General features: G+C 42.7%; 1 protein-coding gene across 1 annotated transcript in view; it reads right to left on the bottom strand.

The window, feature by feature from the left end:
* LOC146193372 (MAM and LDL-receptor class A domain-containing protein 1-like) overlaps positions 1-17,664 on the bottom strand; it is a 193,511-nt gene that overhangs the window by 28,756 nt on the left and 147,091 nt on the right. Inside the window, exons 50-54 of the mRNA XM_084600529.1 lie at positions 16,420-16,525; positions 8,728-8,878; positions 6,344-6,437; positions 3,116-3,226; positions 2,775-3,028 (exon numbers count right to left, since the gene is read on the bottom strand). Coding sequence (XP_084456655.1) covers positions 2,775-3,028; positions 3,116-3,226; positions 6,344-6,437; positions 8,728-8,878; positions 16,420-16,525 — 716 coding nt within the window. The remainder of the gene's footprint in view (positions 1-2,774; positions 3,029-3,115; positions 3,227-6,343; positions 6,438-8,727; positions 8,879-16,419; positions 16,526-17,664) is intronic.

Genomic DNA, 17,664 nt, shown 5'->3' with positions numbered 1-17,664 from the left:
AGTCAACGCAGTTACCAATCGGTGAGTCGCGTTCACCTGTTAAGGTTATTTCAACCTTACTGTAATTTCAGGCCCGAGGTCTCCTAAATTGATGAAACTAGGATTTTAAACATACTATATTGCCTAGCACAGTGAAATCAAGAGAGGGCTGTCATAATCAGTCAGACTACAGCAATGGGCGGGTGAAGACGTCTCTTTTTAGCCCTCCAATTACCCTGGCTTTGTGATAGCTGCATTCTTCTCAGCTTAGAAAAATGCCTAATCTCATTAACACCTCTAACTTCTGCCACTCTCTGCTGCCCTTGCGTTCCCTTGACATCCAGTCTGTTGCCATTAGTGGTCATTGGATATCTTTCCACTGTATTACATACCCTCCTCTTGCCCATTTCTTGTTGATTTCGCCCGGAATGTCAATCATTAGTGTTTGTTTCCTGGTCGACTTTGTGAGTTTCCTATAGGAAACTCACAAAGCGTAACGCATATAACATATTTTGTGGCTCTTTGTGTTGCGTTCAATTCATTATGAAGCCTTTACGCTAGCCTTCACGTAAGTACCTCTGAGAGCCCGGCAGCGCCGTTTAAGGTGGTCCAAATATCCTGTACCCTCCACTGCGGTATCCCTCATGGTCTCAGTTTGTTTGGGACGTTAAACACTAAAACCAAACCAACCACTCTCAAATAACTTTTTCTTGTAGGATAATGATAAGTGATCATTCATAGCCAAGATCACTCGATCTCCGGCTTAGTTTTCTAGTTATTGTAGTCTCCAGTCTAGATCTGTTATAACTAGATGACCTAAGTACATGTGCTCACTATCCGGTTTCAGTGCTCCACTACCTATCGCAAAATTCTGTTTGCTTCCGGCGCTGTGCAACGTTACTTGAGTTTACTGCGTGCTGGTCTTATAGCACTGTTCTGCTTTCCCTGCGTATGTCGTCCTTTGCAATTTGCGTCCTGAGTTACTTAGAAAAGAGCATGGAATCTGCAACCCGAGACATCCAATGTAATTTAAGTAACTCTTAATCCCACCAGTTTCTAGTCGAGGCCACTAATCGTTTCCTGCAAGCAAGCTATGAGTAGATCCTGATAGATCGTGTATTCTTGCTTACCACGTGTCATTGTTGGCATTTTAACGCGGTAGCGTTAAGGAGCTCGTGTCGCAGAAAAGCCGGTGTCGTCGGCGGCGTTGGCCGTGAGCGATAAATCCCGGCATGCACTTCATAAATAAAAAGCAACTTCCACGATGGGCTGGGTGGGAATCGAACCAGGGTCTCCGCAGTGTGAGACGGAGACGCTACCACTCAGCCACGAGTTCGATGCTTGAAAGCGGTACAAAAGCGCTTCTAGTGAATGCGGTGTTGCCTGAGAAACGTGCCGTAGAACGTTATACTGCGGTGTATATCGGTAATTATGAGCATGTTACTTACAGAAGTCGCAGTTACACGAGTAGCGAAGTACGTTTCCGGTACATTTCTCCTGCGCTCTGCGCACATGCAGAGCCATCTTGCGGCAAACACAGAAGAACCCCTCCTCGCAATGTGCGGCGCTGCCCCGACACGTGGCGCGCCACTCGCCCATGACGCTATCGCGTTCCACTCCTGAAGGCGAAGCTTAAGCGTCCCCCAAATTTTTGTTACTATATGTAGTGATTACCATGGTAGAAGAGCAAACACTTTTGAGATTTTACTGCAATTTCACATACTGTTCATTACACCCTCCCTCCACATTGCCTACATGATAGCTGAGGTTTCGAATGAGACAAATGCATTCGAGTAATCTATGAAGACTATTACCGCGGTGGATAATATAAAGCGCATTTCCCTGTCCCCCAGTTGATAGTACGGATATGATATGCTGTCAGCAGCCCTTGCAAAAGGCTATCTGGCGGTTTTTGTAGCTTGAAGTCTAAGGTTTGCCTTACTCAGTCGCGATTTCGTTGGTAACAATTTGTAGGTAAGGAACTGTAAGCTGATCGGTTGATAATCTTTGAAATGCTGGCATTAACTTTAAGATACAAGAAAGAGCTATATACCTCCCTTTTTTAATTTAGGCTGCAAGAATAAAGCATCAATTCAGAAGTTCTATTCAGATTGTCGGATGGAACATTTGCATCAAGGTGCCATTTCAGCAGATTTTTTGCTGGTCTGAAAAAAACGCTACCATGTCAGGAGTTGCTGACAGGAAGCCGTCCCTCAGTGCATGCACTCTCATCCATGGAAGGAAAATAGCGCTTCGTCGAAAAATGTATTCTCTTCGCTAAAACGCGCTTTCGATATTGGAGCAGCGCCGCTGTTATGAGGAGGCATTTCTTATTGTGCGTGTGATACTTCAAAAGAAAAAACATCGCTACTTCATGTGCATGTTTAATTCCTATATAAACATAGAAGTCAGGAGTTTCCCAACATGATCTGCTACTTCTAAACTGACATTCAAGCAATAAATATTAATAAATAGGGTAATATTAAGAACAGACAAATTAGAGTTTATAAATATTTCTCCTTGAAAAGCGGAAGGTACGCAGAGCCAGGCAAAACGACTCCCATATCCCATGAGACCTGAATTCGATTCACAAGCCTAAAACGCTCCCCCATTTTTGTAGCCTTTTCACTTTCAGTTGAAACGCCCGATGTACCAGACCTCTGCACCGGAAGGATGACATGTTGTTTTTTTTATTTTTTTTTTGCCAAGCTTCTATTATCTGTACATTTATTCCCTTAAAAAAGTGTCAAGGCCTACCTCTACAAAATTTAGATTCAAATGCTGCGTCTACTCACCTCCACGATCCCTTTGTGTCCGACCAAATTGACAGCGCCAGAGTACCAAAACTTCATTGGTAGATTAACAGCTGTTTCGAACCAAATAGATTCTTCTTCATCGCTGTCGTAAAACACTCGAGTGACATTGAGTGTCTCAGAAGCTGTTCCGGCGATGAAGAACCAAAAGCGAAGACACTTGTCCTCAGACGAGTCGTACCAGCCTTGAGGGCTGACCATGCGTCCACTAGGAGACTTGACTAAGGCGAAGGTGCCTGTAAGCAAAATAAGCCTTCAAGTCAGCACGAAACATTTACGCCACAAAGCTTTGCGCCTGGTAAGGTGGTATAAAATGAAGTTACCTGACTCTGCCCGAGTGGTATGGTCTGCGTCAGGCAGACTCACGCTGCTGCTTTTCGTCCAATCCCAGTTATGCAGTTCCCATCCGCATGTCCCTTGCTCGAAAGTACACACTGTTGAACACAAAAAGGAGATAGTTACTACATAAAGAGTTAAACCTAGGGAGCAAATTTATCAATTTGAGTGTTTTATAAGCACCTTAAACGAAAGATTACGAAAGGAAAGTTTTATTAGCCCCATTGATCGAAAAACGCAGCATTCATGTTGCTATTTTTATGGTAACAAAATACAGCTGTTCATCGATTGCAGTATGGAGCCAGCGGACGCATGTGGAAATGCGTCTCGAGTGTCCGACGAAGGAGCCACACTATAGCTCGGAGAAGTCGAATGACTCGAATTTCTTAACAGCCGACAGACCGGTCAGTCACCTCTAGCGCTTTTTCAACGCGGGGCGTTAAAGCCGCAACTCCGGTTCGACACGCGTGTTCCGCAACGCAAGTTGGGATATCATTTCTTCATGAACGTGTTCCTTTAGGGGTAATAGTTTTACACTCCTAAGGCCGAGCTTTATTCATCCGAGATAAAATATAAGTAGCCTCTGTAGCACAACATCGTCCTACGTGTTCTCAAGTACGAATTTCATTTGCGTCGCTAGCATAGACAAATAAATTTTGCCCTTGATATCACTGCGCCAACAATTACGTTTATTTATTTATTCAAATCGCCTCACAAGCTTCAAAAACGGAGCATTGTATGAGAAGGGGATTTCATATATAGGGGTAATGACCGGTGTATGAGCAACACGTTTATACAAAACGTGAGTATAAAAGTGAGTAACACGTAATCTTCAGTAATCTTACGTACTTAAGAGTACGTAACATTACTTAACGGTGAGTTATCTTCAGTGACCGGTACTGTTAGTACCGGTCACTGAAGATTAGGGACATCATTATAAATATTTAATGACACGTTAGTAACTTGAAAGAATTGTCACTATTTCAGCCCTAAAACGAGCTGGATCACGAATATACACAATGTGTTCCGGAACACAATCCCAGTGAATGGTAGTCCTCGGCAAGACAGATGAATTAAATGCAACGGTTCTACCAGAAATGCACTGGAAGCTTAAATGGTTGTTTAAACGATGAGAAGTGCTGTATGGGGGCACAAGAGGCAGCGTTGAGGAGAATGCACTATAGTATAGCCTGTGAAAAAGGAAGATTAGGGCTATTTTCTCCGTTATTGCAATGCACACAAAAAAAATCGATGATTTGGTGTTTGTTATTCTCGAGTGACTGTTGTAGTTTAATGAAACGTGCAGCACGAGCCTGACCCAATTCTTTAAAATTAATTGAATAGGCCTGATGAGTTGCTATGGTGGGAGATGCATATTGGACTTGAGGAGGAACAAATGTTTGATAGGCGAGCTTGCGGGTATACGTGGCAGGAGTTCCGTGAGCTATATGAAGATTACGTTTTAAATAGCGTAATGTGTGTGATGCTTTACTGTTGTTTTCTGTACGTGAATGGACTAACAGAGGTAACTTAAGAAATGAACCCCAAAGTATTTGTACGAATACGCGTAAGACATTGATGTGTTATTCAGTAAAAAATTGAAATTTTCTGGCTGAATGTCATTAAATTGTATTTTTCGAACTTAAGTGACATTTTCCATGACGTGCATCCAGCGGTTATGCTATCAAGGTCTCTTTGAAGTTCTAGTTAATCGGCAAATGAGCGCAAGTTGCTGCAAATGATGCAGTCATCTGCGAAGAAGCAAATAGTTAAAATAATGTTAGAGGGCAGTCATTTATGTAAATGAGGAAGAGCAATGTGCTCAGGATGCTATCTTGAGGTAGTGTCTTGAGCCCATTAGGAAGGCTGAATGAAGCCCATTAGGAAATGCGCACTTAGCAAGGCCTGTCAAAAAGCTAGCTTCGTTTGGGTTTCGGATTATGAGAAAAGGGAAAACGGAAAGAGGAAAATGCTTATATCACACTCCGAAGCCGGCTGACTGTGTTTTCGCAAACCTACTCAGAAACAATTGCCTTCCGTGATTCATAAAGCAGTGTGATTTCAAATTTAAACAATACCCTACCAATGTGAAACGTTGTTATTTGGATCTATAACTTTATGGAGAGCACAAGAAAAAGGCATCCGCCGGTTGTTAACAGATGGCACCACCTTGGCGTATCATAGACGATTTCTGTATGTAAAGCCATGTCACAAGAGACAAAATAAAGACCCGTAAAGAAATTGTGAGAAATGTTTCACTCAGCCATTGTTTCTTCCAGAAACAGGTGAGAAGGGCGTCACAATGCCTTAAATTCACTGCCTCGAAAAAAAGCCTCTTCTCAGCGTATCCTCCATATTTTCAATGCTCTTTCTGCATTTTTACTGCACCGGCTTCCTGCCTTGCTTCCAGAAAAATTTGCTTATCAGTGTTGTATAGTTTACGTTGCGTTGGGACCCTTTTATTCCAACGCACCGTAAACAAGACCCAGACAGGAAGGCTGACCTTTCTCCATCAGTTTAACATTCCCGGAAAATTTCGGTTTCATTAGGTGCTTTGGTCTGTTCGATCTATGCTGATCAGAAGCCAGTGCCTTGAAAACAATTTCTGACTTTTTCCCAGCATCGTAGTTAGAGGTGTTTTTGTGTTGGGCTGCACATTTCTCCCTGTCTTTGGCCCTATTCAGTATACACTTAGTTGAAATCCTTTTCGCTCCAAAGAATACCAACTTTTGGTGACAAAAAACAACTGCTATTCTTGCTCCAGTCCAGTCGTTTCTTTCTTTTTTTTTGTTCTCCCAAAATGTTTGAGAATCAATGTGGGTTCGCCCTGGGGTGGCCCAAAAACGCGCATAGTTACAGTCGCAAGTGTTGTATTTGCTCCGCCCTTTTCATGTATACCATCGTGGTTTCGCAGCGCTGTCTACTCGTTTTTATATGTGCGGGTGAATGACGGCACTGGATCCTTCAACTTGTTTCCAAACAATCCGGGCCTTCAATATGGTTCAATGTAATATGCCGTAACACCAGTTTCGTCTTCCGACTGAAATTAACGATATGTTATAATTCTAAAATACCAGCTGGTCAAGCCACAAACCTCGTTAGCAATGTTTTAATGCGCAACGCCGGTTACTATTATATCACTGCTAAACCTAATGCTCCTATCAAGCTGCATATAATTACGCAATAACCGTTCCAATCTCTAGCTGAACACAAACCTTTCCCTGTGTCGCAGTGTCCGTCTTCCAATGTGAAGTGGTCAATCGCTATTATGCCAAGTGTGCGCGGATTGAGGACGGCCTCAAATACAAGCTGGAAATAAAGCAGAAAAAAGAAAAAGAAAACAATTTGGTCGTAAGCAGATAAAAATTACTCTTGAAGTGAATGGGAGCTTTTACACCAAAACAAAAAATTTAAAGACAGTGGTCCTATTGCGTGCCATAAAGCCTTGTCTTTATGAAAAAAATCAGTTTCAGGTACTTGCGGCTATACGCGTTGTGGCTATTACATGAATAGCTATTTACTGTCTTAATAATGAGTATCGTCGGATTGTATCACACATCGCATGCAGAAAACATTTGTGCATTTGTTCCCGCTCGGACGCCCAACAAGAGGGTATAACAGGAATCAGTGGCAATACTTGTTATTGTTTTTGTTTTTTCTAGCTACCATAATATTTATTGTTTCCAATCTATCGGGTAGTTGTGCTTTATCATCGCACCTTCAAGCTGTATTCGCCAATTAAGATTATGTCCCCTTCGGTAATTATTAAGTGTGGATCATAAAATCATAAAGCAGCAATTGCCAAGTTAAGACAATCTTTTCATTCTTCTCTGATTAAGTGTGATGAATTGCCTTAGCAAACAATCCTTGCTTGCACGTAATTCTTTATTTCCTTCAGTGGGTTACCCAATAATGTAATGGGAGTCTATGAATCTAGTTTGTCTATTTGGTGATTTGTTTCAAAAATTCCCTTTGAAATTGTGCATTCAATGTTTTCTCTATACAATGTGCAAAAAGGCCAACGCTTTGAAAATCTCAGAGTTTAATCATTTCAGGAATGCTACAAGGAAACGTTAGCAATTGCACTTTACCGGAAAGGTAAAATGGATATTGTCTCATTCAATCAAACATACACCAAGAGGTCGTATTCTTACGATCTGAATCTGATTTATTTGATTGCCGATCAAGTAGGCACAAACTATGGGTCAGAATCTACTCAGCACACGATAGAGCATTTTGTAAAAATCTCTGGCCTTGAATTCGTGTCATCAAGACTGCCATACTATTTCTAGGTAAAATAAATGCGGTCGACTCATTTAAGCCCCATAACAACTTTATTATCAGCCAATTGGTAACAATACAATTTATGCAGGGTTCCTTATTGTGTTTGTGCTAGCTTTAATATGTCTTGCATTCTTTTATTCCACGATGTGTATATATATATATATATATATATATATATATATATATATATATATATATATATATATGTATGTATGTATGTATGTATGTATGTATGTATGTATGTATGTATGTATGTATGTATGTATGTATGTATGTATGTATGTATGTATGTATGTATGTATGTATGTATGTATGTATGTATGTATGTATGTATAACGGTTTTATTTCCCTTATTGAGTGAAATTTCCCTCTTACTATTATCCATAGTGTAATATATTCTACTTTTTTTAGTGTACTTACTCAGTATATCGTTTGTGTTATTTTGCTGGCTGCCCCTGATTTTTAAACGAGGGATATGAGCTTGGCCGCGAGTCTTTTTCCGGCTTCTCATGGGCATATTGTACAATGTCTTATATGACCGATAAACTTCTAACTTTAAACGAGTATAACACTTTTCTCGTGTGCTTCAACCGGACACCAGTGAATACATTATTGTTTTACTGCTTCTATAAGTGCGTCTGCACAGCAAAACGCTGAAAGTTTCATTGCAGAAATTAGAATTTTCATCTAAATGTTAAGCTTTTGGTTTACACAGGGTTGCGCAGTTAGTAGTATACGAAATCGTAAGCGACGTAATGAAATTCGGGTGTGAAGGAAAACATTGGAACGCAGATCCCGGAAGCCAACCACCTGGTATGTCCTCTAGTATCAAAGGACGTGCATGCTTAACCCTTCAGTGACAATATCTGTAGAAATAGTGTAAGGGTGGTCTATGTTTGATTTGTTCTTAAGCACACGAAGAGCGTAATTTTTTTTTCTTGCAGGGAAGCGGTAGCATATACACTGAGTGGATAGTATTCTGAGATCAGGCACACAACTGCCCAGTGCGTGCCAATGAAGTATTAGAAATTATTGATAACAATATTATTAATATTAATAATTGGTTTACAGGAAGGGAAAGGTGCTGTATCTGTCTCACTTGTTTCTGTGGACACCTGACCCGAGCCGTAAGTGAAAGGCGGAAGGTAGGAGTGAAAGTGGAGAGAGAAAAAGAAAAGCCGTAGTGGAGGGCTTCGGACAAATTTAGACCGCCTTGGGATCTCTATTGTGCGCTGAAGTATTAGACAAACACAAAATTCTGGCAGCTTGCTGTTGTAAACAACTAAAGCTTTTCAAAAATAGACGAGCATTGTACCTGGTGCGGTGCATCGCACTGCAGCTGCACATGTCCCTGCTGCCACTCCTTGCCTTGCGGTGCGGTCCTCCTCCAGAGTAAAGTGTTTGAAGAGTTGCCCACGCGCTGGAGCAAGTTGAGGTTGCCGCCATTCGGATGCCACATATTGTACCTGTTGAGGAGAGTGTTCATCCGCTTTTCTAGAATAATTGTAACAAGGATGCCATGCGTACTTTCAATAAATTTTGGGAAACCACTGCATTGCACTTGGGGAAAAAACCCGTACTGATATAACAGCCCTTGGACAAGACGCCCAGGAGGAAAAATGCGCGTGAATGTTGCGCACGGAAATTTTCGTACATTTTTCATTCTAAATGATTAGGTACTACATATCGAGAAATTATGCATTTGCAGAGACCATACAATGCTTAAAATTATTCAGGGTGGTTTAAAAATCACATTGGTTTTATGCACACAAAAAGACGACACAAAAAGACAAGGGAGATAGGACGGAGCGCACTTTCAACTGTTTTATTCCGGAAATTTACTCCACATTCATACCAAAAAAATGATCAGTGCATAATCATCAGTGCCACGTGCGAGCCAAATACCCAAGAAAAGAATTAAGGAAGGGCACAGGTCACTCACCTCTTATGTAATTTATCTAAAAAGATAAATTCTTTATTATACATTGTCACAGATGGTGCGCCAATACATGAACTTCCGCTTTTCCTAATATGGTAGGCCTCAGCCAATTCTCGCGCTAGCGTGTCAGTGCTCCTGCACAAGATGCCGGTGCCTCGTAGCGTTGCATCACACAGTTTTTTTGCTTTCTGTTTTTGGTAATTATCTTTTCCACACAGACTGATGTGCGCCAGCAGGTGCGAACCGCTACCATTCCTCAAATACAAATTGTGCTCCCTTAACCCGTCATTAACACATCGGCCCGACTGCCCAATGTACACCTTCCCACACTTCAACTGAATCCTGTACACCACCCCTTTTTCACACTTCACAAACTTATTAACATGTTTGATTTTGCAGTCTGAGTTACGGCTACCATCTTGCAAAACCAGACGACACAATGAAGAGAGTTGCCTTGGGGCCGAAAAAACCACGGGTACCTTAAACTTGTTAGCCATGCGTTTGAGGTTATGAGCCACTTTATGCTGATATGGAATGCCTACCGGTTTCACTTTCTTTTGTGGAACTGCAATCGTTGTCTGGTTCTTATTCCTTTCTTGTTTAATCTTCTTGAGAAGAGCTTCAGCCACTGAACTCACTATTTATTATCTGGGGAAAGCCTGCCTGTTTCAGCTTCGCGATCTGATCGTAGATGCTTTCCTGCGCCATATGACAACATGACTTCGTTAGGGATGACTCAAGGCACATCAAAGCGATAGCATGTTTAACCGTTTTTGATTGCTTGGAATCAAAAGACAACAATTTCTTCTGTGGACGCGGTTGGTACTTCCTGCAAAAGCTTTCGTCCTTAAAGGTTATATTCAAGTCTAAAAATTGCAAACGGCTGTCATTGGCGAGTTCACAAGTAAAATTCAATCCTTTGGAGAGTCGTCTAAAATTAGTAAGAGCGTCCTTCACGATTTGTGGATAGGTCAAAGGTGAGTGTTTCTTCAAAACAATGAAAAAATCGTCTACATATCTAAAAATCTTTACAGTGCTACCGTTTCCAAGCGCCTCGGCCACTGATCTGTCCACACCTGCTAGAAAAATGTTGCAAAGCACAGGGGCCACGAACGGCCCTATACAGATCCCATTTCTTTGTACATAATCACACTCTTTAAAGGAAACAGTGGTAGAATTAAGGTAAAACTCCAGGAGTACAAGGAAGTTGTCTACCGACATACCGGCGCTGTTTTGAAAAGACACCACTCCATTCATTTCTATGCACAACCTGACAGCAGCCAACAGCTCGCTCTGTGCGATAGAATAGAACAGGTCGACGACATGTATTGAAAAGATGTGTCCTGCAGAGTTTGTTTCGTGCAAAAATTCTAAAACCTCAAGACTATTCTTAATGGCAAACGGATCGTCTACTAACAGTCTGTTAATTTCCTTCAGCAGGAACCGGCTAAGTAGGTTCTGCCAGGCACCCTTTTCGCTAACTATGCACCTAAACGGAACACTTCCTTTGTGGTTTTTGGCGGTGAAAAAAACTTGCAAGCTATTAGATTTGGTATTCTGAATACTACTGGCTATCTTCTGTAGACGAAGGTTATCGCATAACACAATGGCTCGGCTTTTTACCTTTGCTGGTTTAAGTTCTGTCTTCTCAAAATTCCTGTGGATGGCCTTCGAGGCTTTTTTGTTGTACGTTCCCGACGGCATGGCGATAAGGGCCCCTTCCTTATCCGCCTGAACGAGTTTCAGGTCGTTGTCCTTAAAGAAGCGCACAATTTTCCTTGTTGGCGTCTTGACGCGGGGCCCCCTAGAGGGCACGGTCCTGATGAGAGAGTCGACTCCCTCCAGAAGACACCTTTCCTTGTCCTCTGGGTCGGCCTTGTGGGAGATTGTTCTCGTCAATGCCAGGAGCTCATGAACTTTAACTTCCGGCTCAAAGCTGTACTTAAGTCCTTTCCTGAGGACGCTAGCGATGTCCTCCGGAATGTGGATGTCGTCAAGAACCTGAAGAGCAGAACTGTGATCTTTGATTTCTCTACTTCCCTTGGTTATCACTGCGAGAGTTTGCCTCCACAAAACCTCCGTCGACTGGGCGGCTAGCTTTATCAGAGATTGAAGCTTTCTGGCGGCGATATGCTCGGTGTCTCGGAAAGAGCAAAGTAAGCGAAGCAATCCTTGAACAGACGAATTTGTCTCCATAGCTCAGACCTCAAGATCCGGCACACTCTCTTCACATGGCCGAGGGAATGTTTGGCAAGGCCAAACAAAACTGAGATGTCAGGAGGCACCAGTCCCTTCCTTACGCAGAATCCGAGTAACCTCGCACGGAAAGTAGTCAAGGAAATATGAGCAACAAGGCTCGAAACTTGGGGAAGATGTGGCGAAACACTCAAAAAAGGGCCCACTGTCGAAGACAGGTATTCCAGTAATATGCGTTGTGGGGCTAGTGGTTCATACTCAGATTGGTTTTATGCGCACAAAAAGACAAGGGAGACAGGACAGAGCGCTCTTTCACTTGTTTTATTCCGGAAATGTACACGACATTTATACAAAAAAAAAATCATCAGTGCATAATCATCAGTCTCACGTGCGAGCCAGATACCCAGGAAAAGCATAAAGGAAAGGCACAGGTCACTCACATCTTATCTAATTTATCTAAAAAGACAAATATTTTATCATACATAGTCACAGATGGTCCGCTAATACATGAACTTCCGCTTTTCCTAATATGGTAGGCTTCAGCCTATTCTCGCGCTAGCGTGTCAGTGCTCCTGCACAAGATGCCGGTGCCTTGTAGCGTTGCATTACACATGTTTTTTTGCTTTCTGTTTTTGGTCATTATCTTTTCCACACAGACTGATGTGCGCCGGCAGGTGCGAACCGGTACCGTTCCTCAAAGACAAATTGTGCTCCCTTAACCGGTCATTAACACATCGGCCCGACTGCCCAATGTACACCTTCCCACACTTCAACGGAATCCTGTACACCACCCCTTTTTCATACTTCACAAATTTATTAACATGTTTGATTTTGCAGTCTGAGTTACGGCTACCATCTTGCAAAACCAGACGACACAATGAAGAGAGTTGCCTTGGGGCCGAAAAAACCACGGGTACCTTAAACTTGTTAGCCATGCGTTTGAGGTTATGAGCCACTTTATGCTGATATGGAATGACTACCGGTTTCACTTTCTTTTGTGCAACTGCAATCGTTGTCTGGTTCTTATTTTAGTTTCTTGTTTACTCTTCTTGAGAAGAGCTTCAGCCACTGAACTCACTATTATCTGGGGAAAGATTGCCTGTTTCAGCTTCGCGATCTGATCGTGAAAGCTTTCCAGCGTCATGTGACAACAGGACTTCCTTAGGGATGACTCAAGGCACATCAAAGCGATAGCACGTTTAACCGTTTTTGATTGCTTGGAATCAAAAGGCACAATTTCTTCTGTGCACGCGGTTGGTACTTCCAGCAAAAGCTTTCGTCCTTAAGGGTTATATTCAAGTCTAAAAATTGCAAACGGCAGTCATTGGCGAGTTCACAAGTGAAAATCAATCCTTTGGAGAGTCAACTAAAATTAGTAAGAACGTCCTTCACGATTTGTGGATAGGTCAAAGTTCAGTGTTTCTTCGAAACAATGAAAGAAATCGTCTACATATCTAAAGATATTTAGAGTGCTACCGTTTTCAAGCGCCTCGGCCAGTGATCTGTCCACACCTGCTAGAAAAATGTTGCAAAGCACAGGGGCCACGCACGACCCTGTACAGATCCCATTTCTTTGTACAATTAAAAGTAACAGTGGTGGAACTAAGGTAAAACTCCAGGAGTACAAGGAAGTTGTCAACCGACATACCAGCGCTGTTTTGAAAAGACACCACTCCGTTCATTTCTATGCACAACCTGACAGCAGCCAACAGCTCGCTCTGTGCAATATAATAGAACAGGTCAACAATATCTATAGAAAAGATGCGTCCTGCAGAGTTTGTTTCGTGCAAATTTGGCCTTGACAAACCTTCCCTCGGCCATGTGAAGAAAGTGTGCCGGATCTTGAGGTCTGAGCTGTGGAGACAAATTTCTCTGTTCAAGGATTGGCTTCGCTTACTTTGCTTTTCCCGAGACACCGATCATATCGCCGCCAGAAAGCTTCAATCTCTGATGAAGCTAGCCGCCCAGTCGACGGAGTTTTTGTGGAGGCAAGCTCGCGCAGTGATTAGCAAGGGAAGTAAAGAAATCAAAGATGACAGTTCTGCTCTTCATGTTCTTGACGACATACAGATTCCGGAGGACATCGCTAGCGTCCTCTGGAAAGGACCTAAGTACACCTTTGAGCCGGAAGTTAAAGGCCACGAGCTCCTGGCACTGACGAGAAGAATTTCCCACAAGGCCGACCCAGAGGACAAGGAAAGGTGTCTTCTGGAGGCAGTCGACTCTCTCATCAGGACAGTACCCTCTAGGGTGCCGCGTCAAGACGCCAACAAGAAAAATTGTGCGCTTCTTTATTGAGAACGACCTGCAACTCGTTCAGGCGGATAAGGAAGGGAGCTTTGTTGCCATGCCGTCGGGAACGTACAAGAAAGCCTCGGAGGCCATTCACAGGAATTTTGAGAACACAGAACTACAACCAGTAAAGGTAAAAAGCCGAGCCATTGTGTTATGCGCGAACCTCGGTCTACAGAAGTTAGCCAGTAGTATTCAGAATACCAAATGTAACAGCTTGCAAGTTTTTCCACTGCCAAAAACCACAAAGGAAGTGTTCCGTTTAGGTTAGTTAGCGAAAGGGGTGCCTGGCAGAACCTACTTAGCCTGTTCCTGCTGAAGGAACTGAACAGACTGGTAGTAGACGATCCGTTTGCCATTAAGAATAGTCTTGGGGTTGTAGAATGTTTGCACGAAACAAACTCTGCAGGACACATCGTTTCTATAGATGTTGTTGACCTGTTCCATTCTATTGCACAGAGCGAGCTGTTGGCTGCTGTCGGGTTGTGCATAGAAATGAACGGAGTGGTGTCTTTTCAAAACAGCGCTGGTATGTCGGTTGACAACTTCCTTGTACTCCTGGAGTTTTACCTTAGTTCCACCACTGTTACTTTTAATTGTACAAAGAAATGGGATCTGTACAGGGTCGTGCGTGGCCCCTGTGCTTTGCAACATTTTTCTAGCAGGTGTGGACAGATCACTGGCCGAGGCGCTTGAAAACGGTAGCACTCTAAATATCTTTAGATATGTAGACGATTTCTTTCATTGTTTCGAAGAAACACTGAACTTTGACCTATCCACAAATCGTGAAGGACGTTCTTACTAATTTTAGTTGACTCTCCAAAGGATTGATTTTTACTTGTGAACTCGCCAATGACTGCCGTTTGCAATTTTTAGACTTGAATATAACCCTTAAGGACGAAAGCTTTTGCTGGAAGTACCAACCGCGTGCACAGAAGAAATTGTGCCTTTTGATTCCAAGCAATCAAAAACGGTTAAACGTGCTATCGCTTTGATGTGCCTTGAGTCATCCCTAAGGAAGTCCTGTTGTCACATGACGCTGGAAAGCTTTCACGATCAGATCGCGAAGCTGAAACAGGCAATCTTTCCCCAGATAATAGTGAGTTCAGTGGCTGAAGCTCTTCTCAAGAAGAGTAAACAAGAAACTAAAATAAGAACCAGACAACGATTGCAGTTCCACAAAAGAAAGTGAAACCGGTAGTCATTCCATATCAGCATAAACCTCAAACGCGAGGCTAACAAGTTTAAGGTGCCCGAGGTTTTTTCGGCGCCAAGGAAACTTTCTTCATTGTGTCGTCTGGTTTGGCAAGATGGTAGCCGTAACTCAGACTGCAAAATCAAACATGTTAATTAGTTTGTGAAGTGTGAAAAAGGGGTGGGTGGTGTACAGGATTCCGTTGAAGTGTGGGAAGGTGTACATTGGGCAGTCGGGCCGATGTGTTATTGACCGGTTAAGGGAGCACAATTTGTATTTGAGGTACGGTACCGGTTCGCACCTGCCGGCGCACATCAGTGTGGAAAAGATAATGACCAAAAACAGAAAGCAAAAAAACTGTGAGTTGCAACGCTACAAGGCACCGGCATCTTGTGCAGGAGCACTGACACGCTAGCGCGAGAATTGGCTGAGGCCTACCATATTAGTAAAATCGGAAGTTCATGTAATAGCGCACCATCTGTAACAATGTATGATAAAGAATTTGTCTTTTTAGATAAATAAGATAAGAGGTGAGTGACCTGTGCCCTTCCTTTATTCTTTTCCTGGGGATTTGGCTCTCACGTGGCACTGATGATTATGCACTGATGATTTTTTTGGTATAAATGTGTAAATATCCGGAATAAAACAGTTAAAAGTGCGCTCCGTCCTGTCTCCCTTGTCTTTTTGTGCGCATAAATCCAATCTGAGTATGAACCAACTAGCCCCAAAACGCATATTACTGGTTTAAAAATGCCGTTTACGAAGCGGGTTGCTGCTTGTGAGTCTCAGTCCTGGGAAGTAACTTATCAATACTTCGACCGCACAGCGGATGGCTTAGCCAACGCGCTTTTTAAGAGATTTGAATAAATAACAAATTTCGACAATAACGTTGTAACGAATCTCGTAGAAAAATAACATTTGAAAGCGAATAGGGGCATTTCAGGCATCGTATCTCGAACAACGGGGCAGAACATTCCTCGAGCGCAGTTTTAAGCTGCATAAATATGCCGAATAGTGAGAGGCAACATTACGAATCTTCGCAGCCACTCGTATGTCCGCTACCAGATACATGAAGGAACATTAATAAGCTAAACCTGCAGCAGCTTGCAGGTTCGCTAGTGATAAGCGGGTATATACAAAACAGAGTACTTATGAAGAATAAAATTTGTAATTTTTTGTAGCATATGCGCTTTGTTCCTTACTATCGCAAGATCTTAGGTAGTGTTGCACTTAAATAAAATTTTATTTTATTCTGCGTTTAAAATAAAAGACTCAGAAACACTGACGTTTTAGTGAAATTGGGGCGACATTATAACACACATGGTATGTTTTATTCGCACTTTGCTTTGCGAACACTAACTGCAGGAGCTAAAATCTAGACTTACCAGAAGCTGAAGCAACGTCCATGATCCGGAGTGGCGCTCATGCGAACAGAGACGAGGCGGGCAGTCTTGACCTTGAGCAGCATGTTTCTAACGTGCATATAAGCCCCTGCGTGAAAACAAAATAAAAATGAATTAACCCAAAATGTTCCCGCACGCCTCCTTGTAGAACAGAAGCAAAGCATTTTGCTCGCGGATGAGTCGCAATGTATATCCACGTGGTTTGGTTTGTGGCGTTTGACATCCCCGAGCGACGTAGGCTATAAGAAAATCCATAGTGGAGGGCTCCAGAAATTTCAACCACCAGGGTTTGTTTAACGCGCACTTACATTGCACAGCACGCTGGTGCTTAGCTTTCCGCTTCCAGGTAAAAGCGGCCGCCGCAGCTGGGAGTCCATCTCGCATCCTTGGGCATAGTAGTCGAGCGCCCTAACTACTGCTACCCATGCACGCCGGGGCGTATGTCGAAGTGAAGGTTTCAAACAAATGGTATTTTTTGGTGGATCTTACCCATTACAAACAGGTGAGAAAATAATCTCTTTATGTACACTCGGTTATTTATCCTGCTTATGCCATAGAAGTCTGGCCATTTAATTAGGTAATAGTCCGAATTGTTGTGGGCTGTCTCTGAACAATTTAGCGGTGAGAGTACGGCTTCTTCCCTTAAAGATATTCAGGCTTATATTTAACTAAAAGGAAAGTGCCAAAGGTAGATATTATATTTTCTAATTACAACTGTTATGATGCGTTTAAATAAAGCGACCCCGCCCTTTGGAAACCAAACCTTTTTTACGTATTGACACCTGCCAGTAATGATCCCGCTTCTTTTTCTATTCACGCTCTCCCCTTTCATTAAGCATAATCACACTTCAGTCGCAACGGCAAACCAAGGCTGCCATAGCAGTGTTTTCCGCTTAAAAGTGAACACATTCCCCTGCTTTAGAGCGTCAAACACCGGCCTATTGAATCATACTATTTCAATATGAAGCACTATAATAATTAAAGATTCGCAAGGTAGAATGAGCGCACGGTAATATTAGGGTTCAATATTTGGCATTGTGTGGCAGTAACTCCTTGCATAACCAGCATCGGTAGTAGAAATAGTTCTTTTCTTGTCGCGTTTCCCTGTTCCGGGTCCAAGAGGTTTTCTCCAGGGCTATGATTTGCGGTTCTTTCGTAATACTTCCAAATTGTTTAAATACAGGAATCATTCATGCCTATTCCTCCCGAAACTTCGTGCTCACTTTG

The sequence above is a fragment of the Amblyomma maculatum genome, chromosome 4 (assembly GCF_055883805.1).
Source record: "Amblyomma maculatum isolate TAMU_Amacu chromosome 4, ASM5588380v1, whole genome shotgun sequence".
In the NCBI taxonomy this organism is placed as follows: domain Eukaryota; kingdom Metazoa; phylum Arthropoda; class Arachnida; order Ixodida; family Ixodidae; genus Amblyomma; species Amblyomma maculatum.
The sequence above is the reverse complement of the archived record's forward strand: the minus strand, read 5'-3'. Positions and strand labels throughout refer to the sequence as shown.